The 23,602-nt window shown below is 37.7% G+C and overlaps 1 protein-coding gene across 5 annotated transcripts in view; it reads right to left on the reverse strand.

The window, feature by feature from the left end:
* ZZEF1 (zinc finger ZZ-type and EF-hand domain containing 1) overlaps positions 1-23,602 on the reverse strand; it is a 61,698-nt gene that overhangs the window by 21,327 nt on the left and 16,769 nt on the right. For all 5 annotated transcript variants that reach the window (XR_003253155.1, XM_026063677.1, XM_026063678.1 and 2 more), the window contains exons 13-38: positions 22,925-23,140; positions 21,903-22,003; positions 21,398-21,567; positions 20,467-20,600; positions 19,322-19,392; positions 18,762-18,876; positions 18,025-18,184; positions 17,099-17,220; positions 16,899-17,009; positions 15,786-15,952; positions 15,077-15,158; positions 14,229-14,430; positions 12,686-12,834; positions 12,155-12,395; positions 10,482-10,561; positions 9,122-9,215; positions 8,047-8,563; positions 7,218-7,382; positions 5,851-5,970; positions 4,841-5,002; positions 4,004-4,133; positions 3,627-3,765; positions 3,262-3,427; positions 2,418-2,680; positions 1,196-1,368; positions 435-588 (exon numbers count right to left, since the gene is read on the reverse strand). Coding sequence is in view for 4 of the 5 variants with exons in the window: in XM_026063677.1 (XP_025919462.1) it covers positions 435-588; positions 1,196-1,368; positions 2,418-2,680; positions 3,262-3,427; positions 3,627-3,765; positions 4,004-4,133; positions 4,841-5,002; positions 5,851-5,970; positions 7,218-7,382; positions 8,047-8,563; positions 9,122-9,215; positions 10,482-10,561; positions 12,155-12,395; positions 12,686-12,834; positions 14,229-14,430; positions 15,077-15,158; positions 15,786-15,952; positions 16,899-17,009; positions 17,099-17,220; positions 18,025-18,184; positions 18,762-18,876; positions 19,322-19,392; positions 20,467-20,600; positions 21,398-21,567; positions 21,903-22,003; positions 22,925-23,140 (4,204 nt within the window). In the remaining variant the exon portion in view is untranslated. The remainder of the gene's footprint in view (positions 1-434; positions 589-1,195; positions 1,369-2,417; positions 2,681-3,261; positions 3,428-3,626; positions 3,766-4,003; positions 4,134-4,840; positions 5,003-5,850; positions 5,971-7,217; positions 7,383-8,046; positions 8,564-9,121; positions 9,216-10,481; positions 10,562-12,154; positions 12,396-12,685; positions 12,835-14,228; positions 14,431-15,076; positions 15,159-15,785; positions 15,953-16,898; positions 17,010-17,098; positions 17,221-18,024; positions 18,185-18,761; positions 18,877-19,321; positions 19,393-20,466; positions 20,601-21,397; positions 21,568-21,902; positions 22,004-22,924; positions 23,141-23,602) is intronic.

Below are 23,602 nucleotides of genomic sequence, written 5' to 3' on the forward strand. Positions count from 1 at the left end.
TAACAATACTAGCTTTTAAAAGAATAAGACACTTAACCTCTGGTTCCACTTAATCTCTGGTAAGAATACTAATTTAAAGGTTCTCCGTAAATTAATGGGACCATTAAAAAAAACATGAAAAGTGGGTTTGAAGTGTCTAGCGCAGATTTATTAAGTAATTTATTAAGTACTGTGTTAGATCAGCAAGAACTGTAATCTGCATGCATGGATGCATCTCACTGAATTCTACTCTAGTTTCTAGAATCTTTTAAACAGATCGCAATGTAGCAGTTATTCAAAGCAATATGGTTGGCAGGTTTTTATGAAACAGACAGTTCACTTGCATTAAAGATATTTGCAAATACACAAAAATGAGATAGGAATAAAAGAATTCAGCTCTTTTCTTTGTATAGGGGTAGATATTTCAATGACAAAAATGGAAACTAATCTCTTACTTGATGGAGAAACATTATCATCTGTAGACAAGTCTGACTCTTGTCTTAAAACTGCTTTCTTTGCAAAGAGAGCATTAAGATTGCTTTCAGTTCCTTGTTTTTCTACTTTATCTTCTCTAGAGGACTGGATTTCACTGTGAGCATCTCCTTTCCCCTAAAAATAAAACAAATGCATAAAAAGATTAAAATGCAGTTTAATACCTACAGAAACAACCATGGAAAGAAAAAGTCAGTGATCTGCATTTGGCAAAAAAATGCTTTTCCTAGACTATCAAAACCTTTTACTGGTTAAGAATTTCTTGATGTATACAAGTCTTGAATTTTTTTTTTTTTGCTTATATCTTCCATGTATAAAACTATTACACTTAAAAAACAAAACAAAACATAAAAAACAAGAAACCAGAAAAACCAAAACAGAGTACAAAGAACTGTAAAAGACACTTTTTCCTACCTAAATAGATTTAACTACTGGCAGAGGCCACAACCTATTCAGAAAGAAATGTTCTTTGATTCACAAAAATGTGGGAGGGAGGGGGCAAAGTTGCCTGTAAGAACATAAGGGGATGCTTTAATCTTTGATCAGATTAATCTAGTTAAAAACAAGTGAATCAACAATCCTTCCCTTGCCCCTCAATTTTAACCTACAAATAAAAACCTTACTACTCCTTATTTCAATTACATGCTCCAGAGTAGGATGTTCAACCTGCTGAAGGTCACACAACTAAAGGATACCAGGGGCTCCATAAATAATGGGTACTCACGTTGCAATGCATGAAGGAGCCTGTGCTTGGCTTCTCATCTCTTCCCTTCGCTGCTTTATCACCAATATGGCTTTTTGCAGCACCATCTGTGGGAGGACTGACTGGAATGGTATCATTCTCCGAGAAGGATTCACCTTCCGGTAGCATACAGAGGAGAGCTAAATTTTTCAGACCTGAAAGCAAAAAAGAGTGACAAAAGCTATTTAGAGTTTGAGTGGCAGGACAAGCAAAAAGCAGAAGTGAAACATATTGAAACAGAACTGAAAACTTCCCCTCAAACATTTCTTTTGAATTTTACTGAGTTCAACCCCATCAAAAAGATGTTCCCCACCATGTTCACTTGACTATGTAGTTCCATTAAATAATTTTGTGAAGAACAGGTGGTGACATTTCCTGCCTCACAAAGATGCCATCAGGGTAGAAGTCATAACTGATTAAAAAAAAAAAAAGTATCAGGGATACTTCCCAGCACTGTGAGTTATGTAAATTAATTATTTGCCTTAATTTTTAATCTTCTGACCACTTAAATATTTATACAACAAAACTGTATGTTAAAAACAAATAGGTGAAATAATGGAGCATGCATAAGTAATTTTTGGTGGCAGCAGTAGTGGTATTTCAGCAGTATTAAGGCTTCTCAAAAAATGCCAATACACTCACATGAAACTGAGTCCAAACTTTTTAATACGTTCAACACAGGATTCTGTTCTATCACCCTATTTTCTATAAGTAGGTCTTAGTTCACAGAAATCCTCATTTCCAGACAAAAGGACGTTTTCCTCAGCAACTCATTTCATACCACAAATAAGGTTAAAAAATTCTAGCCCATCAAGGCAGGACAAGAAACTTTTTCTACCAAGTTACTTGCTGCCCTTCAAGACCTTCAATTAACAATAACCCTGCAGTAACAGGACGTGAAACCATACTGATCCCTTTACAACATCCAAGAGGGGAAAAAAACAAACAACCAAAGAGCTGCCAAGTTGTCTTCAATGGTTTTGTACGCAGTAAATTAATTTTCTCAAGCACCCTGTTCTCCCAATACATGTTCCAATGACCCTGAACAACACTTGTTGTACATTTGCTTTCTACATAAACAATTATTCCCAGTGAAGTACACAGTAGTTTCCCCTTTCCTTTGGAAAATTTAAAGTGAGTAATCACAGACTTTTCTGAAAATCTGCTAGAAACTATTGTTTCAGAGAAGGAGGAGCTGAATCACCTTTTCCGTGCTGCGCTTTCATCAGGCAGTCTCCGATGAGCTGGATGCACTGATGTTGCAGAACTCTGGCATGACTGAGCACCTGCGAATCTAGTTGCTCTCCTTCTACTTCTTCCCCATTTGCCAGATCTGCACTGTAGAGAGTCAAAGCTGCAAACAACAGCCAGGAATAGTTGTGGACATATGGTTGGATGAGCCTCTGTCGATCACTGATTCGAATGGTCACCATTGGGTACACCGTGATGCTGTGAGTGGGCAAGTGGCTGAAAGAAGAAGGTATTGACAATTTTGAAACACAGCTGCTTTCTTGATAAGAAATGTTTTTAATAATGCAAAATACCTTTATAGGAAACTATCAAAAACAGAACATATATTCCAGAACTTCAAACTGTGGACCTTCAAGTGGTATAAACTGTCAGAGCCTCACGGACATCAGTAGTGCTCACTTAAGAGAACTTGAACTGTCAAGAGAACACCTGCTTGAGGAATACAGCTTGTGAAGATCTTCAGTGTCAAACATACACTGAAACCTACGTTGTCTAACCACAGCATTGTGTTCCCTTATTCTATTCTACCATTCAGGGTAGATAAATCTCCTCCTGCAACTTCCGCAGCCATAGCTAGGAAACACTTGGAACCAAGACACTTCAGAACTTGGGGCAGGTTTCCAAGCTACAGAAATATTTGCTGAACCAATCCTATATTTGCTGTTTCCTCTAAGGACACCAATTACATGTTCTGATGTCAGGCACGACCTTGCAAGAAGTGACATGAGAATGACTGTACTTAGCTGCTAATTAACACTTTTATAGCAAGTGAAGGCACAAAATCACATTTTTAATACCTGTCAGAGTACTTCTTTGCAGAATAGCATCCATAGCAAAGGTCAAAGTCATCACACACATTGCAGTTCATTCGCCGACCTATGATAACTCCTTGACAGTGATCACAGGCGTACTCCATGTTCACCATTTCATGGTCATCCTCATGACCTTCTGGTTTAACTCCACCTGTAAAGAAATTTTTTTTAAATTCCGCCGATAATCCTTTTTGGTAAAGGATCTTTCTTAATTTCAGATTAGAAAAAGACAAAAAGCCTAACATTTCCAAAATGTGCAAAAGAAAAGTCTTTCCCTTTATGTACAATTTAGGAGAGACTATTTTGCCTTCACATGTAGGGTTTGGAGGTGTTTTTTTCTTAATTCTTACCAAGGAAACAAGTTTTACACAGATCCATGTCATTACACTGCAGACAGCGGTAGCGGTGCCATGGTGCAATTTCATCACAGCCATCGCAAGATATGTCCACATTTAATAGGTCACAGTAACGAGCAACAAACATGTGCATCTAGAACAATAAATGGAGACACTTATTTCCTGACTTTAAGAAAGCCTTCGAGACAGAAAGCAGAACACTCCCCCCATAACAAAAGGATGGGCATTTTTTAATCGTTTTAGACTTTAAGGCCTACATGGAGCCAGGGATCCAACTCATGAAAAAGTCAGTGGAAGTCAGATGCATTTCTCTCCTTTATCCTTTTAAAAATCTCCTATTTACCCCTTCTGCAGATAAATAAGCAAATCACCTTTCTCTGCTTCTCTGGGTCAGCTTGAGCTATCTTTTCATACCAGGTCTCAAACATTACATCCTGACATTCATCCATCCACTCACAGTTTTGCTTGTAGTCTGCAATTTCATCTTCTTCGCTCCACTGACTAAAAGAAAAGCAAGCTCAAAATGAAGTCTGAATGCAATAAGGCTTCCCACTAACATAACTTGGAATGCTTTTTAAAATTACTATTATTATTATTATTTAAACAAGGTGCTATAACATAAAAAACAGATGGCAAGAATTCCAGCTCACTTGATTAATAAATGACTATATAGTGACCTCCTTGTTGCCTCTATGACAAGTTGTTAAACACATTTGAGGACCATAATGCAAAACCAGAAAAATCCACGTTTACAAAACTGCTTTTGGTAACTCTGGCAGATTAGATGAGAAATTTTGAAAGGTTATTTCCCTCTATGTTTGTTCACATGTAAGAAGAACAAGCATTACAGAAATGCAACATGAAGCTGTTAAATACATCTGATATTTAGCAAGACAAGGAACAGTATTATCTGCCTTGTACAATGCTAAACAAGTGAAGCATTCCAGCAATAATCAGTTTAAAGATCAAATTTTAATAGTTTTTGCACTAGTAACTCTGGAAAAAAAAAAATCAAATACTTAACTTAAGCACTTGGATGTTGCCAAAGTTTTGACATACTTATCAACAATACAAAGTTCAGAACTCATCCTTAATTAAATATATATACACACATTATATATATTTATGTGTGTGTGTATATACATACACAGACACAGACACACATCAATAGTTAGTCACATGTGCAAGTTGCATTCTTCCTGACTCACCAGATCACACTGTCATGAATACTTATGTTTTCTTGCGACGTGGTCATAAGAAGATAGGGTAACTGAATCTCAACAAAGAAGGAAAGATCACTTGGTTCCCAACTCATATCCAAAAGATGAAGGAGAGCTGTCTGCACGCAAGATAAGGCAGGAAGCAATGATCTAAATAAAAAACAAGACAACAAAATATGACAGCTCTAACCTGAAGCTGGAATTGCATATTTGGGGGTGGGGAGCAGAACATTACTGTAGACTGATTTCAAGGCTTTACTTCGCAGTAAATTAACTCTGTGGCAGAACCTCAGGTTTACTCATACACAAACTCACATGATTTAGCAAGAAGCATAGCCAACACGGTTTGAACCAAAGATGGCATCTTTTAAAGATTCAGTAGAGAGAGCGCTTATGCTACAGCCTGAGTACAGCAAGGGGGTCTGTCTCCTCTCTACAGTAAACTGTTTTTTCTTGATATTCACAGGAACTTTCTCTCTTTGAAAATTTGCCATGATCAGCTGAAACTGGCCAAAGGATTCAGAAGTTATTAGCAGGCAGACAGACATCAGAGTCTCAAAAGCCTCATTTCTCTAGGACACCGGGCTAGAAATCCTAACAGGTCTAACCGATGAGCCTTTAATGTTACAGCATGGTGGCAGAACTGTGATATTACAGTCTTATTACACTTGCCAAAACATTTTAAATTTACTATTCATAGTAGCTCAGTATTAAGCTTTAGAAACATACAGTAGAACTGTAACTACAAAATACCACATAGTCAAAGTTTTAACATTAATGAATTTATTGAGCTTTCCTGCATAGCAACAACAAAAAGGTAACCTGGTGGTTTAGATCACAAACAAGATCAAGATACCTTACTTAGCTCTGTAAACAATACTGAGTATGGTCCTAGCTCTTAATTGAGACATCAAACAATAAATAACAAATGAGAGGGGAAGAGGTGACGAGGAACAGAGATAAAATCTCACGTTACTTAGGTAAGCAGTGTACTGTACCTGTCATTAATGGTACTAAATCCCTTCACAGAATTTACCAGGAACAAAACAAGCTGATAGTAGGACTCCCGAATCTCTTTGTGTAGCTCGGCGCCGCAGCCTTCCAAGTTTCCAAAGTAGCTAGAAATTAAAAAGTCAGTTTAGCAGTCTGGAATTCACTGCTTCATTTTAGGTAGCTGCTTCGTGCAAGTGTTATGAACGGACAGCGTTTTAAACACTTCCTGTAAGTGGAAAGGATGTTAACTTTGTTTAAAGTGCAGTGTGTCACCTTCAAAGAAAAAATAAGAATCCTGTATCAGGAATCAGAAGTTAAGAAAGAAAATAGCAAAGAGAATATTGTCATGGCAGTAGCAGAAGAACATTCTGCCAAGGTAAAATCCAAGCCCTTAAAGGAAATAAGTATACTGCGAGATGACCATAAAAAGCTTGGGACAGATGCAAAATCTCGGACCAGTGAGAAACCAACCAGCAGAGCTCAGACAGCACTGTCCAAACACACAACAGAAATGAGACCTAAATTCCTATGAACCAGAACACACAGCATTAGCTACTGCTTTGAGGTAGTGCTTTCTAGGTGCACAGAAAGTCTGACAAAACTTCCAAATTATTTTTCCTTACTCGGAATAACAATTGCACATGCACGTAATACTCATGATTTTTCCCCCCATTTTTGTGTTAATGCCCTGTAACTGGTACATAGCTAACAGCAGTCTGCAGACTGACTGGCTTGAACGTCCATCCCTTTAGCCTCTGGACACATTAACTAAGGAAATGCATGACCACACTAAATAAAACCCATCTTGTACAGGTAGCACATCCAAAATTATCAACATTTACAAACAAGCAAATGCTTGACTAACAATATATATGACGCACCATTCTTGGAAGCTAGTTCTATTGCCATATAGGTAATATCTTAATTTACAGAGTTCACAGAAGTGATAAAGATGCAGTGCTACAGATAAAGAAGTAATTACATGTTACACAGGAGTTAGATTACTATAGCTTTAATCGATGAGAAACACAAGAGCTTCAAGTGAAACAGTAACTAAAGACCCTCCAATCTTTTTGAGCTTGCTGTGGTCCAGGCAGAACTGTAAAGGCTTTTCTTTGTATCTACACTGCTATTCAACTGCACGACACCTACTGGCATGAGCAGCTGCACAACTAAGTCCCACTTGAAAGGAATTTTTTTTAAATGCCACATGCAAGATATGCACAGTAGCTTAATCTTCGCGTAATGTTTTTATTCAATATATAGATAAAAATCAATTACTTTTTACTATTTTAAGTTTATGAGATTGGGATGACACAAGGGCCCAGACGTACGATATCATTGGCTGAGACTTGTTTAGACAATTACTTACTTTGTAAAATCTTTCTGGCAGGCCAGAAGTTCTAAGAGAAAAAGTACACAGGGTGGATGAAAACAGTGCGGTTGCCCAAGTGAGTCTAGGCACTGGCGGATTGTCTTGAGCACTTCCATGATACTCTGTCCTTGGGACTTTCTCAAAGCAAGGACCTTTAAAACACTAAGAAAAGCAAAAACCATCTATGAGGACTTCAAAACATTGTGCTTAAAATAACTCAAACTACAATTCAAGAAGTCCTTGACCAGTTAAACAACAGATTGATATCTACGTTTTCAAATGTATTCCAGCAGCCTTATATTACAGTAGTGATTTATTACAAAAATATTCATTTTAACAACAGCTATAGTCAGTGATAAAGCCCACATTGGATTCCAGGACTTCCTGCACCAGACCAAGCTTTAGAGATTAAAAAAGACACCTGAGAATGGGAAGTACCTCCTTCAGTTTACGTTCTCAGAATGTCATGTAATTTAATGATAGAGATGTAACTATTCTGGCTTTGTTATCGAGGATTTCTAATACCGATAGACCGTGCCTTACCTGTTTGCAGATAGGAAGCAAAACACTACTGTAACAGATTTCAGGAAGCAAGACAAGAAATTTACTGAATTTCCACCTGATCTAAGAGAGTCAAACAAAATAATACTCTCCACAAGCCTGAACATGGTTGTGAACTACTGAAGTTTGATACTTAAATCCGACACCTACTTAGGTACAAACTGTTCTTCAATGCTATCTTGCAGCTAAAATATGTTTTATTCCAACTGAAGAGGTCTGAGCACAAGTTTCTGTATTTTATAATCAACATTTTCAATTTGCTTACCTTTCATATGTTAGTGATTGATCCTTAATGAAGTCTAAGATGCTTTTCAATATAGGATATTTCTCTTTCACAGTAGGCACAGCTTTTGGCTCTTCCATTGATCTAAAAGACAGCAGCCTTAGTCTTCCACGGCTGAACTGAGATTTTCGCGTAGGAGTAGAAGGAGGCGACGATACATCTTCTTGCTGTGACACTATGTTTTCAACAGGCTTACAATGAAATGCAGACGCTTCTTCTGTTTGGAGGGGGTCTGGAACTTGTTTAATCTTTTTATCAGATTCTGTCGTTTGGTGTCCGTCTTTTGAAACAGGCTGAGCTACTCCATTGGAAGACAGTGAGCCTGCCGCCTGGAAGTCCGTTTCCACAATGGAACCTGTCCTTTGGCATTTATGGCTGACATACTGCTGTGTATCATCAATATCTCGGGCTTCCAAGTTGTCTGAGGCAAAACCTTTCGTCTTTGCTCTTACAGGCAAAAAATCCAGCAACAAAAGGCTCTTCTGCATACAAAGTTTTGCTGCAGCATAAAAATTGAAAGAGTTAGAACCGTGACAGCAGAACATCCAACTTGCCACCTTCTGCTTAGGAAGAAACTAGTTTATCTTGTTTCTTCTGAGCAAAGAAAGCTAGAAAATACTGTTTTTTTTAGTATAATGAGCATGATGCTACCAGTTATTTAACTCTCAATCTCCAAATACTGAATCTGAATAAACACTCTGAACCATATAAAGGACACAACACATTTTACTCCAATAACAATCCACTATTCTAACAGTTAATTGTGGTAACTAGCATCTACAAGGATAGGTAAACATAAGTTAGGAACCAGGTGACTCAAGGGATAAGTCACTCCCAGTGGGATCTTTTCACATACTATTTTCCACAAAGAATAGCAAGACACAGTCCCAAAGAGTTCATGTTATGTACACTAATTTCTCTTTTAAGGAGTTAAAAAATAAAAAATAAAAAAAATTGCTAGCTTACTTTTTACAGCTAAAATAACCTCCAAGATTTACAAGGTGATGCTTTACTAAATCACCTGAAACACTTCCACGTTTGGAAAGAAAACACTTACCAAGAGTTTCTGGGTTCACCTCGCTTGGTTCTATGTTCTGCTTCTCCTCAGTATCATTTCCCCTACCCATCAGGGATTTCTGCTTCATTTCTAACTGTAGACAGGATGTTAAAATAGTTAAAATATGATTCTCCCTGTACATCCATACAGCAAGGCAATATGAAGACAGCATCACAGTAAAGGAATTTAATCTCAGGAACAGATGACCATATTTACTATTTCCTAGTACAGAGTAAAACACCCAGTCGTATAAAAGAGCAGCACCTAAACACTGTCAGAGCAGATCACACAGTCTTGTACTGAAATGCTCGAGGTTTGTAGGCTGAGCCCCCTCCCTGTCAAGCAACAGGACATGCATCAGCGCTATAAAAAACATCAAAAAAAAGAAAAGAAAAAAGGGAGGCTTCCCCTCTGCCTCCCCACCAAATGGGAAAGATGCACATCTGGTCATGGGACAAGGTTCTGCAAAAGCATCACATCATCTAACTGGAAAGTATGGCCAGACACTATCCCCACTGGAGACGCACCTACTGTGCAACCAGAACGCAAACCTCACCTGCCATGCAACGGGTACAGCTCAGTTACTCATCGTAACGTGTGTGCACACTCACTGTATTGCCAGGCACATACTCATGCTGCAGGGAACCCTTGCAGGCGAGGGGAGGGAGGTGGTACTACTAGAACAAGGATTTTGGCCTGCCCAGGAGTAGCAGAAAGCAGGCCACAGAGCGACTTGGATGCTCTAGAAGGCCACAGAGCTGGTAACACTTCCTTAAAACCTCCTGCAGACTAGCGCAATTGAGATGAAGTTTGCCTCTCCTCAGCTGCAGGTAACGACAGACACCTCTCACCACTTCGTGAGCTGATGACACCAACTCTTGACACAAGCCTTATGTTTCAAGGAAAATTACGTGTAAAGAACATATTCTGAACTGCAGCCAGTTACTTGCTTGTCAAAAAAGCAATTACTGCCTTTTCTGTTAGCGCTGCAGAATCAAGAATGATGTTTAAGACATGTTTCTTCCTATGTGATGCTTCAAAAGAACTCCAACTGCTGGACAAGAATCTCCCTAATTTACAATACACATTCTTGCTGAAAAATAGCACTATTTTGATTTCAAGTCAAATTCTGTCCTAAATACTCAGGATCACACATTTGGGGTGGTGGGAGGAAAGAGTAGTGTAAGAATGCAATTAATGTATAAGTTCAAGGTTTAGAATTGAATATACCTTTTTCCTAAATGAAAATATTTGACCTAGAATCACTGAAGGAAAACAAGTTTCCCTGCTACTCCTTAACATTGCATTGTAAAATATTAAGATAGATGACATTAATAGATATCCCCCTGAATGATCTTACCATCCATATTCTAATTGAATCAGCCAGGGAATACACTTGTGCAAACTCATCATTCAAAGGCACCTTGCCTCCACTGTTGACTGCAAACAAGAGAAAGAAGAGACCTGTTTATTTACTGCTCCATTTTAACACAACTTGACTACTTAACTAAAATTATGCTAGAGTCTTTCTTTCATCTCTTATTCAATACTTGGAATTATGCCTGTAAGAAAAATAGGGAATAAAAACTGCCAAGTTCTGTATGCCTTAATTACATTAACTGTACCTTGACAGAGCTATTTGCAAAGTTAAATTCTGAATATCTTTCTCATCTCTTCCCAAAATTGATGTCTGCAGTCAAGGAAAAGAAAAACCTCCCCCGTACATCCAAATATTACTAATGCAAACTGTTACCAGAACAAATCAACAAATGGTCAGTATTAACTTAAAGTCGTATTAAATTATCAAGAATTTTTTCCTTTTGTTTTACGCTATGAGCTTCTGCAACAGACTTCCAAAAACCAAATTACAACAATTAAAGACATGACAAAACAGTTTCTATCAAAATTAGCCTGAAAATGACTATCAAGAAAAAGATGCTTCTGTTCAGGGTCTTCCCTCCTTGTTCCAGCACCACTTGCATGTATTTAAGATGGCACAGGTCAGTAAGTGTCCTGAAATTATAGTCTGCCTGAGGAAGACTAAGACAGATGAGGCTATTAACATAATAGTAGGATGGATATCTTATCCAGTCATTAGTATATTCCTGAGCTACAGCAGTTTTCAATCTTACTCAGCAAATTATATCAACTGTCAGACAGTGAAAAATGACTAAAGGCAATAAGCAATAACCACTTTAGTCATCAAGTCAGACTTTATGTCAGTCATTTTCACCCATAACTTTATAGCTCAAAATGTAAGATGTTTAGCTTCAAAATTGTGACAAAGTGAAGGCTCTTAACTTTTCCTACAATGAAACTGTTTAAAACTAAATACACTTTATACTTGGAACATATCAATAAGCTTAATGGAAGGTTGGAGCAAATTAAAACAGAGTTGTTCATTTTACTTACTGAAAAGATATAAATTGCAATAAAAAGAACATTAAACAAGTTAAAAGCAGAATATTACCTTTTATTTATTTATATATATATATATATATATATATATATATCTTTTGAGGATGCCAAGATCAGTTTCCACAGAATAACATTTTTGGAGGTAATTCAGACCTCCTCCCCAAGAAAATTTAAAAAGTCAGCATCAACTTATGCAGGTTTTTAGAAAAGATCTAATGAGAGTGGAAAATAATTTAAGAACAGCTAGTTACCAGGAGCCACATTCTTCTGAATTAAAACCCCAGAAGAAATCACGACTTCTCTGGCTCATCTTTAGAATAAGGCTTAGCCAATAGATTGTGTTGATTATTAATGTTTGGAAAGAGCTCTGAAGATAAAAGCACATAATAATAAATACAAACATAAATTATTTCCATCACACTCCAGTAATAAGGCCTACTTAGTCTGCCTAAACCATGACTGTAGTTTACCAATATGTTCTTTGTACAAGATGAAATATCTTTTTTAAAATCCTTATACTAAACTGACTTTTCAATATTTGTAACTCAACTATAATACAGCCTCTTACAATCTTTAAGCCTTCATTATTAAGATAGTCACTAATATTAGAGTTACCATATTTTTGAAGCTTCTCATATAAATCTGGAGTGAGATACACCAAAGCAGCAAATGTTGAGTTCACAGCTTGATCAACAGTAGAACCAGCAACTATATCTGTCTTTGGGGTCTGTTTTTTACATGCCTGTATAAGTCCTTTGAAAAGTTCAGATTTTTGCCCACAGAAATCCTGGGCAGGATCTGATTTTGCGAAGTCAATGAGAAAGTTACGGCAGTCATCTGGGTGAGAGTTCCTTGTCTGGAAAGAACGTCAGAACACATTTACTTTAATATTAACGAAAAACTGTTGCAGCTTGTTTCTACAATTAAGTCAACTTTCAGTACATCTTCTGCAGTTAAAATGGAAACCAGTAAAAGGGCAAAAAATAACAGTTTCTCACTTCCTTGATACTTGAATTAAGCAGTGCAAAAGATAGCAACTGCAGTTCAACAGCATATCTTTAATTGGTTTAACTAATTAAGTCTGAATGAAACTGAGTTATACATAGTGATTTCATGCCAGTGGAAAAAAAATAGCGGCCTACATACCTCTTTTTTATCTTGGTGCAGTCTACTGATTTGACTTGCTCCCACGATTGCCTCAGGACACATCTGATGCCTGAAGACAGGTTTCCACAAAGGAGAATTAAGAACTGATGTTACTTTCAGAGGAGGCAAATCTGTTTCACTACCTAGTTCTGCAAGAAATGGAGAACAGACACTTCAATTACAAAATGTTTTTGTTCATTTTTAAGAGTAACGAAGATAAGAGAGCACATTAAAAATCCAATGTAAAAAAAAAAGGAAAGCAAATAGACTGAGCAATTTAACATAATTAACAAAATAATTTAACAACACCCTCTGTTTCTTTACTGTTGCACAGACAATAGGTGTATCCTTCCTTTAATGATAGCATCAATATCTTACACTATAGTGACAACGCATTACATTATGGAAGGGCTGTGCTCATAATGGTAGAAGTTTCCAAAACAATTTACAAGACAGTTAAAAAGTTTTCTTCTCCTACTAAAGACCTAATAATTTGCCACATGTAAGAATGCACATATTAACAAAGGAGTAAAATGATCTATGAGAAGAACTCTTCAAATAGTGCCCTAAATTCACACATAAGCAGCTGCATGATTTTCCAAGATGAGTATTGACTATCTGATCCCACCAAGGACTCTTTAACCATGTTTAATTTCTCCAAAGCGCTGAATAAATTTAGAATTAGGAAGCTACTGAAAAGTGTTCTGGTTTTGAAATCCTAAAGGATAAACACCTGTCTATATATATTTTTATGGCACCCATCTCACTAACATTTTGCATTTTTCCTGTCTTCAGTGGCCCAAATCCTAAGTTGGCTTAGCTTCTGAAATTAGCCAAATTAAATTTGGGAATTCACTAACAGGTCTAAGGTTTATAACATGCTGAAGGGTTTGGAACGGCAAGCTTTGTGGCAGGAGGAACATCTCCCCACACATACTGAAAGTGCTTACTATACCGCAGGAGGCACCAGAGTACAAGTACATAACGGAAGGGCTAGGTCAGCAGAACTGGACAAATTAAATCAACACCAAATGCTCACATGAAACATTTAAATCACCACAATTTGAGTTCTAAGCTTGGTATTTTTTTTCCCCAGTTTACTGGCTACAGGTTTACACCACCAGTATATGGCAGATCATAGCATTAGCGAACAATTTCAAAAGAAAAAAAGAACAGGAGTAGTTTGGGCAGATTCATATATTATTTCATAAATGTAATTCAGCTTAATACGATTGCTTCCAAACATCTGCCTCTTCCTAGTATTGGCTTCCCAATACTAGAAAAGTCACAGTGATCCCTGTGACATGCCCATAGAGTCGTCTAACAGAACAGCAGTCAGGCTTGCGGCACAGAGGCCACAAACAGCAGGTACAGGCCAAAGACCAAAATTTATTTATTAACTAGCCATCTAGCAAGTCTTCCATCTTCAGACGAGCGAGACATCCAAATGGAACGTTATTCCTACAGGTGATTCAAAACATAAGGTTCTTGTACCATATGGCTACAGGGCTCCACAACCGCAGGAGCAATTAAGCGCACTCACCTCGCAGAGATTTCAGTGCCATGCTCCGGGAAGCCAAGCGCCCCATCAACCGGGATACGAGAAGCTGTAAATCCAAGCCCCAAGAAACGGCAACATCCGGCAGGCCATAAGCAGTGACGGAAAACTTGTAGCCCCACTCATTATTACTGCTGTCAGAGTGAAAGAGAAACTGCAGCCGTGGGCCAGCCTTAAAGGTCACTTTCTACAGAGCAACAAAACAGTCATTTTGCCAAATGTACATGACAAGAAGACGTTTCAGGGTAACGAATTTCCTTCAGCAACTGTGGTTTTTCAATATTACGTTTTCTCCATAAAGGGCCTAATTTCCCCACCAGATCAATGAGAAACCCATAGTTATAAGCAGCTAAGATTTCTATTCAAAAGCTTAATGAGAAATTTTATAGACAACTGAGCCCTTGAAGATGGAGCCATAAAACAAAAGGTGAACACCCCACTTGAGCAACCGTCATTGAAAAACTGGAGTGGTCACAGGAAGCATAAACTTGTTGTCTCAAGATGTAAAAAACTGGGGGGGGCAGAGGGTCAGAGAAGTTTCACCCAGGCAGCTGCCTGCAGTTAAACATGATTATTGCTTTTCATTTTGGCTGTTCCTTTGATAACAGGAACAGAGAGGGATTCTTTGGTCATTCATTCATTGCTTTCACTTGCACCACTGCAGGACTGCAGACTTTTTTCTCCGCTCCTCCCCGCTCCCAACTTTAGAGGGGTTTAAAAACACACATACAAGGAACAAGGCATTTTCAGACAGTAAGTTTCCCACAGGTACCATAAGCATTTCCTAATATTAGATATAACACCACTTGGCTCAGAATTTTAAAGGTGCTCACCTTAGGCCACTTCTCAGTGCCAACCTTTGTATCATAACGAGTTTTTGCACCTCTGGCATCAGTAAACTCCAGGTAATCATACCTGTGAAAATTGCAATTCGTTACTTCCAAATTTATTTCTTAAACGCGGGGGGGGGAGAAACATGCGTTTTTGAATTTCCACAAGTGCTGCATTTCAGACTCCAAGGACCCCACCACATCAGAACCATATCTACATCGTTTCACGTCACTGCTAAGGAAATTATTTCCTACTTCAATGCAATAGTCCCAGCAAGCGTTTTCCTGCGGAATTTCTCCAAGCCTTTAGAATTGGTAATGGGTGCTAAATTTAACATTCAGCATACGACTTAAGGAAACAGTAGCCTGATATGTTACCAGGAGAGACCAAACCAGTAGTTTTGCCTAAAGAGGGCAAAATACACACCACAAGCATAACTGTGGTAGTCACGACAACATTACAAAACACACCAAGGGCAAAGAGAGCAAAAATTCATACAAAGAGTATGTCTGCGCATTTGTTGAGAGAGGTGGCCTTCAGCACAAGACATTCAAGAAAATTATTCAAAATAACACATTCTGTGGCAAGCAGGATAATGAAGAAAATGAAACGGCACGCTTGGAGAGAAGGAAGCACTCCTCACACAGTGGAACATAACTTGCCACTCTGCAAAGAGACACTAGAGTCTAACACGGCAAAAGGTTAAGTTACCTCCTTTCGGTTTCACATTTTTCATCAAATTCCACCTCAAAGTAAGTTGCCCCGTGACAAAGGAAGACTGAGACCTCATGGCAGTTATTTTCATAGTTGTGAGGAGATTCCATTGTCCACGTTCGCAGCACTACAGGTTGTTCTTGCTGCCAGCTTTCCATTTCCATCTGTATAATGAAAACGCACTCCTCAGGTACAAACGTAAAGCATTCAGAGAAGACTGCCACACTAGATTTTTATGTCTATACATGGGTGAACTATATAAGTCGCCAGATGTACATACAGGGTGGCATGTAAGAGGTTACAGCTTTGCTTTGCACCTAAGCCAGGCATAAAGACACCCTTGACAGTCGGGAAAGAAAGAAGCACTTCTAAAGCACAGTTTGCCTAGTCTACTGGGGAGGAGACAGTCTCACCCCAGAGGTGGCTACGACTCTCCGATGATTACAAAAGGGAGTCTGGATGACTAGTGCAGATTTAAACAACTACGCTGCAGACATCTGAAATGAGAGAAGGCATACACTGTCCCTCCGTTTGCATCATCACAAGAAATGAAACAAAACATGTTAAGCGCAAGCTATTTTAAATTTATTTTCCTCCCTCATTCTCTGAATCCCTCCTCCTACCTGCCTTCTAGGCATCTCATTCCAGCTGCACTTTCTAGTCACCTCACTCATCTCTTTGTGTATCAGAACAAATATTTCCAGTTCTTCACTCAATGTTTCATTGCACATCCCATACTCGGAGTAGCTTTCCAACTCCTTTCAGATGCTCAACAACTGAATCACCTGAGTTTCCTATCTCTTTCTTGCAATTTTCCTTTTGTTTCACTTTACTTAACAGTGCTTTACTATGTTTTGTAAAGCACTGCATAATTTTGCAGTGCAGTTAATAGCATTAATGCACACATACTTTTTAATATGCATGTAAGATTCCATTTTTAGACTGCTTGGAAGAATTGGCAAGAGTTCCAATCACGCAAAATGCTCAAAAGTGTTAACAAAATTCTGAAGGAGTAGATGCTCACACAAGAACGATCAGAGAGCAAAAGACAGAATTCAGGAGTTCGCAGGAAATCTCAGGTTGGAACTGTCTGCCTGTATCTTTAGTTACCTTATGAGGTTCACTACACAGGTTTTTCAGTGGTTCTATCAAAGTGCTGAATCCCTGCAACAGGGTACAGTATGGAATGTCTAAAGTGCAAAAATCCAACAAGAAGATCACCTAGGAGAAAACACACACAGCTTTCATTAAAACACATGTAAATGTAACGATGCTACGGGGAATAGTACAAAATCCCAATGTTCACTTACCAGCTGACGAGTTGCCATAGCAAAGACAGAGTTACTTATTTTTTCTACTATTGTTTTGCCACTATATTGAGATAAAAGTGACTGCAAAATCGTTCTGATATTTGACAGGAACTGGCCCACATCTAAAGAGAAAAAAAACCCTTAATAGCCACCTTAAGGATTTACTACCACAACCTGCTTTATCAAACACTATTAAGTGCATGGTGATGTGCACAACAGGAAAGACATCTGCTGCCCCAAGGAAGCGATATTCAAGAGTGAAAACAGTTCAGAGAAGTTTTCTGTGATATTTCTATTGTGAGAAACAAGACACTCTCATTAACAAAACTTAAAAGAAACAATCAAAAGAACCCAACAGAATCACCAGTAATTTAACCAAACACACTAAGACCCTTTCAACAATCTCAGTGCAGTGTAACCAGTTGCCTCCCTCTGTAAATTTACATAAATTTCCAGACATCACATCTCCATTAATATTTGGCCCAATTAGCTGTTTAATACTTTAATACTGTTTAACTTAAGAAAAATGGTGCTTTAGTGAAACACATCTAGAAGTGTCTAGTTTAAGTACACTCCTTTCTTCCTGCTCTCACAGACATCTGGGAAAATATATACCATCCACACAGAAGTGAATCAAGATGCTCGGATGAAAGTCTGTAACTGTATTTTGTTCAGTATTTGAGCCCCAAACTTACTGAAATGTTTTTCAAAGATTGCCCCGACGTAGAATTTCAGCCATATTGATATTTTTAAGTTGCTTGATATGCCCATAAATTCTTTCTGAGAGAGACTAGAAATGTTATGACAGTTATAAGTGTGCCTCACACATCTGCTGGTAAACCCTTATTATACTGCTATTTGCAAAATCATATTTTAAAGTCCTGTATTATACTACATTTAATTTTGTATTCAGTCTCAGCACTTACAGTTTTTAAGTATTTCTACAGCAAGATCCTTGGCTGAATTATCGCTACCCTTAAGTTGCAGGTAGCACCATGAAAGGAGGCTACCCTGAACAGACCAGAATAAGGAAGACAAGACTGTGCCACTCTCTTGCTGTGCAACATCCAGCATCATCATTTCACACTGAAAAATAAAAGAATATAGCAAGAGGATAATCTCTTCTCCTGCAGATTGACACACATTAAGCAGTAAAGTATGACAGCCATTAACACCCTCCTCCAAAATGAAATGCAACTGTAGCATATAACATCCTGAAGTAATATGCTTTAATAAATCCCAATTTTAAATAGCTATGCTACATTTGAGTCACCAGTGTTCTCAGCACATTTCTTCTACTTATGATAAATGACCCTCCTCCTCTATTTACACCTCCTTTAGTGGTATGACCAATTCTAACCTCCCAATATGGGATGACTGCTTCTGTTTTCCTACAGTTGATAGGTTGCCATGGATTCTCTTTAAAGCTATGGAAAAAACTCCCCATCTCATACATTACTTACCCTACCATTATGAAATAGGAATACCTAAAGAAAAATATTTATATTGGTAGGAAAACGTAATACCACAGACATGAATAGCTTTACCCAGGACAGGAACACTGGTTTCTTTAGCATATATCTTAGGCATGCAGCTTGTGTTCAAATACACACAAAAAACGACAGCAGAGAAGTGGGAAGAGGAACAGCGCGTAGACAGCTACCTCTCTTGCTGCCACTAGCAGAAGTGTGTTCATCACTGACAGCACTTCACTTATGTCAAAATCTGCAGAAACTCCTTTCTCTGGTAATAGTAAGAGTCCACTTGGATCTTGATCACTACAAAACAAAGATCTTCTTAGCAACCAAAGTCCAAAATACAAATTTAGTTATCCTGATGACAAATCTGTAGAGGTCCTACTGTATCATTACCATTAAAGTCAAAGGTGTTCGGGTTCCAGTGACTCCAAATGGATAAAACCAATGCCAACCACCACAACGGACAAACAATTAATTTAAAAAAAATTAAAAGACAGCCTAGCAAAAGTCCGTGAGCAGTAAGCTGTGATTTCCAGAACAACTGTTATCCTTGGTAATATTTTACATAGCCTTTCAGTTGATAAATAACTTTAGTAGCAGCATTCTCCTACCTAAAGCAAAGTCAGTTGACTATTTTGTAGAATTATTTTCCAGAAGAATTACATTTATAAAAAGGATTAAATATGAATTTGTTAACAAATGTGGGGTATTAGACATAATTATTTTCAGTATCAAGACCCCTTACCTGAAGTGGGTACACAATGATCTGAAGGCAAGATGTACAGATTGCTTATGTTCTTGCTCTGTGATGTTTTTCTAGAAAAGGAAAAAGATTTATTTTTATGATATGTTCTATTGCCCTCCTCTTTGAGAAAGAATTATAAATTCTGTGTAAAAAGACTAATGAGGGCAGGGAGAAGAAGAACAGCAAAAGTTTTGTTGATTACAGAAGGACCAGCATTCGCACAATCAAGAAATGATTTTAAGTAACCATTTTCATTAAAACATTAAAGACATTTCTTAAAACTCTATCAATGTAGAAGTTCAACTCCACTAAAACTGAGCAACCAATCCTGCAGCAATGACTAAACGTTCACTATTTTATGACTTGCTAAAAAGAGGAATTTTAATGGCATTTTTCAATTAAGCAATTTATTAGTGGAACAACAGTAAGCAATTCAATAGTGACGCAACAGCTCAGATTTTGTATTTTTAGTCTGAGATCAATATATCGATGAAAGAAGAGTGTTTGGTAAGACCACAAAGAGACCCACATATAAAGGCAGTTAAAATGAAATGTGGAACTACTTAATTTTCAATATTTCTATAGGATTAGGAGAAAGAGAAAAAGCAGAATTTAATTTTTAGAATAAGTTCTCACAGACTTCAAGACACGAGACTAACTGTATATATATATTTAAAAAAAAAAAAAATCACTCCCTCCATGTGATTCAGTCTCCTAATAGGTAATTACATACAAACATAAGTATGAGATAAAAGTGTAAGCAAGGCACAGTTGATCTAGAATCATTAAAAGCAGAGATGATAGGGAACCCCCTAAATATTTTTGCATGGTACTTTAAGTATATAAAGATCTTGTATGGAAGACATTTTCAGAGACTGTCTGATTTCAAACTATTCATTTTTGGTAAGATAAAGGCAAGGATAGCTCCTTTTTCTTTGGATAACCTGGAGGGAGGGAGGGAGGGAGAGGTACTAAGAGGCAAAGGAAAAAGAAAAAAAAAGACAAAAAGGTTTTTATTTTAATGGGACTAAGTATACAATATTTGACAATGAGAACTCAGATTTGGCCTCTTTTCTGCATAAAGAAATGTAACTGAACTCATGAAAGTGGGTACCGAACGATCATTTTCTCATTTCATCGTTTACCATCATGGTGAAGAGCTGGTGACGCCTGGTCTGTCTATCTGGGAAAAAGATTGCTGCTCCACTGAGTAATGTGTTCTTAACCTCCTGTTTCAGCATTTTCATCGGCGGGAAGTTACTGTCCCCCGTGTCCACCACTGCTCAGAGAAAAAGGAAACAAATGGCAAGTTCAAATTAATACTCCAACTAATTTATTAGTGGCACAGTTGAATTAAATGTGTTAATTTACACATGTCTTTGCAACTCAGTTATATGCATAGAAAACGAGGGGAACCTTTTTCAATTCTAGCAGTAAAGATCTTCCTAGGGATATATTTATTCAAATGAGTAAATTAATTCTGGGAACATTAAAACTTGTCAACTAATCAAAGCTAATAAAGCTTTCAAAATGTAACAGATTCTGTGTAAACTTGCTTATCTCTAGCTTGCTTTTCAGAAGACTTAGCTAATAACAAAAAAACTGTACTTGAATAAAGAGGGTGAAATCCTACTTCCAATGAAATCTAAGGTGCAATTCCTATTCTCTTCACTGGCTCCAAAATTTTCCCTGTGCTTCTATAAAACCTTACAGGCTCCTTGTAATATGATTTATATTTATATAAAATACCTAAAATAAGTGAATCTCAGTAACATTACAGTTAAAGCATCGCATTCCCTGCTGCTTCAGGCAGGTAACAGGTTCAAAAGAAGTTTTCTACTGCAGCCACTTCTAAGCCACATATTGTCAGAAAAGCCTATAAAACCATTTCAGAGGGTCAAGGAGAGTTTCATTGCGATAGTCTGACTATTTAATACACATTAACCTGAAGAGGCAACAAAGGAACAGCAGCTGTTTTGGTCGTTAGGAATAAAAATATTTTCCCAAATTCTGACTGTTGTAAAACACTTGTAAGCCAGAACAGACAAAGCAGTTAATACATTCAATAGAAATTACCTTCACACAGATGTCTGTAAAGCTCTTCTGCAGCTTCTGTATGACCAGGTGTTTTGCTTTGAGAAGCTTCTTGAGGCTTACCAGTTTTATTGTCTCCAGTAAGTACAGAGAAGCAGCTCTGGAGAAGCTGCAATAGCACTGTTTGAGCAAAGATGCATTCTTCCCTTGGGCTATAAGAAAACATAAAACAGAAGTAAAAACTAGAAAAGGAGAAGCTCTCTTCTATCAGATAATGCTATGACAGAGTCACTATCTCAGATGAATAAAAGACATTCAAAGTAGAGAACATGCAGCCAAAAAAGTATAACTAGCAGCTAAATAAATCTGCAACTCAAGCTTCTATATAACATTATAGTTAAAAACCCATATGGCAGAAGTATGAAAATGTTATTTATGTAAATGATGCAGTTTAGGAAGAAGAAACTGCTGCAACCAAACCAAGCATACTTTATTTATACATATACACAAGATTTGTGCTTTACCACACAGCAAAGATGTGACTTACTTTTGGCGAAGTTTATTGTAAAAATTCCAAAACAGCTGCAAATCAAGGCCCGTGAAATCTAAAAATGACTTGTATTTTAATCCACTCTCCTTCTGTTGAACCTTAAAGAGGCAAAGAAAATACAGGATTAAAAAAATTAACTCTATATACAACATATTTATAAAGAGTAGCTCCCTGAGCACTGGGCTTAAGGCAGACTATTTTCCTATAGATTTGCAGCTAACATAAATTCTTTCACCTGCTTAGATTTACTGGTGTCTAAATGTTATGTTCATGCTGAAACCTTCCCCTTCACAAAGCACTCTCCTCTTTCCAAATGCCTTGTTCCTTCCCCCTCTCCCCAAAAAGAGCCTTTGCAACCTCTACCTCTTTGCATAATATGGTTGAAAGTAAATAACAGGTTCAAAACTTATTGTGCAGATGCAAGAGACAAAATGAGATGCACAGGGTTCAGAATCTAAAGCTGAAAGGCACTGAAGCATGAGCTCTATGAACAAAACACGATTTCATCCAAAATGCGAACGTATCCTCAGAAGTGCCTGACATACATCAGCACACACCAGCCATACCACTTCACTGCATGTCTCACCTTGGACACTGACATAATTATTTCAAAGAACAGAGAACGTGTTTTAATCTGCGCAGCTTTCCTAGCTACCTTTCTATGCACCTTTAGCATGTTTGCTTCAGAAACAGCTACACTATCTAACGGACAGTAGAGCGTCCTTCTGTTGCGTTGAGTTCACCCAACATTGTAACCTAATGCTGAGAGATGGTCCTTAACTCTCTTCAGGACATAAGTGAACACATTCCTAGTAAACTTTAGCAAAAACACATAGAATCCCATCTTCCAGAGATAATTTTTTCCCCTCACAGCATGGTACTATTAATTATTACTACTACTTATTAGTAACACTTTGGTTTATCTATTCACAAGACTATTAATTTACTGTTAGTATAACCTTATTGCTTTGTAGCACAGCAAATACATGCTTAAAAAAAAATCTAAGGAGTAAAAATACCAGGTCCTGTGCAAGCTGCTGGATGAAATGAAGCGTCTTCAGGAGAAGAGCTGTGCCACAAACTGTATCATCATCCGTCTTCCTGCACTGCAAGCAGTTCATGCTCCTATTGGGCTCCTCTCGCATTGGCCGAAGATACCCAAGAACATTCAGGCCTTGAACTCCCAACCGTTCTGCTGTGTCTTGCCTCGTGCACAAGAACTTTATCATTAAGTACTAGAAGGATACAAACACAGCACAAGATTTGGTTTTAAAAGTCAGTATAAACTAGGCTTTCATAAGATGCGAGTGCACAGATGTGCGGAGCAGGTGGGGGTGAGCAAGGCTTATTGCTTGTCAGTCACCCCCAGGCTTTTAAGACACTAAGTTTGAGATTCAGACTAAGCTTGGGGTCCTCACTTACATTCTCCCCATTTCCCCAAAACGTTATAGTGATGGTTCTGTGACCTCTATATACATCTGCAAAGTTAGTTAATTCATTATCGGTTTCATTCATTCTGTATGCTCTATTTCTTGTCTCTAGAGCTACAGCATTTCTGCAGGTGAAAAAATACTAGCTGCATTTAAAAACAAGCAGAAGATCAGCAAGAAATATTTACAACATACTTTATGCAATCTGTCCACACTAAGATACAAAACTTAAAGTTAATGGGAACAGCAAGTTCCACCATCCAAGTG

Source organism: Apteryx rowi, unplaced genomic scaffold (assembly GCF_003343035.1).
Source record: "Apteryx rowi isolate R43461 unplaced genomic scaffold, aptRow1 scaffold_20, whole genome shotgun sequence".
Lineage (NCBI taxonomy): Eukaryota > Metazoa > Chordata > Aves > Apterygiformes > Apterygidae > Apteryx > Apteryx rowi.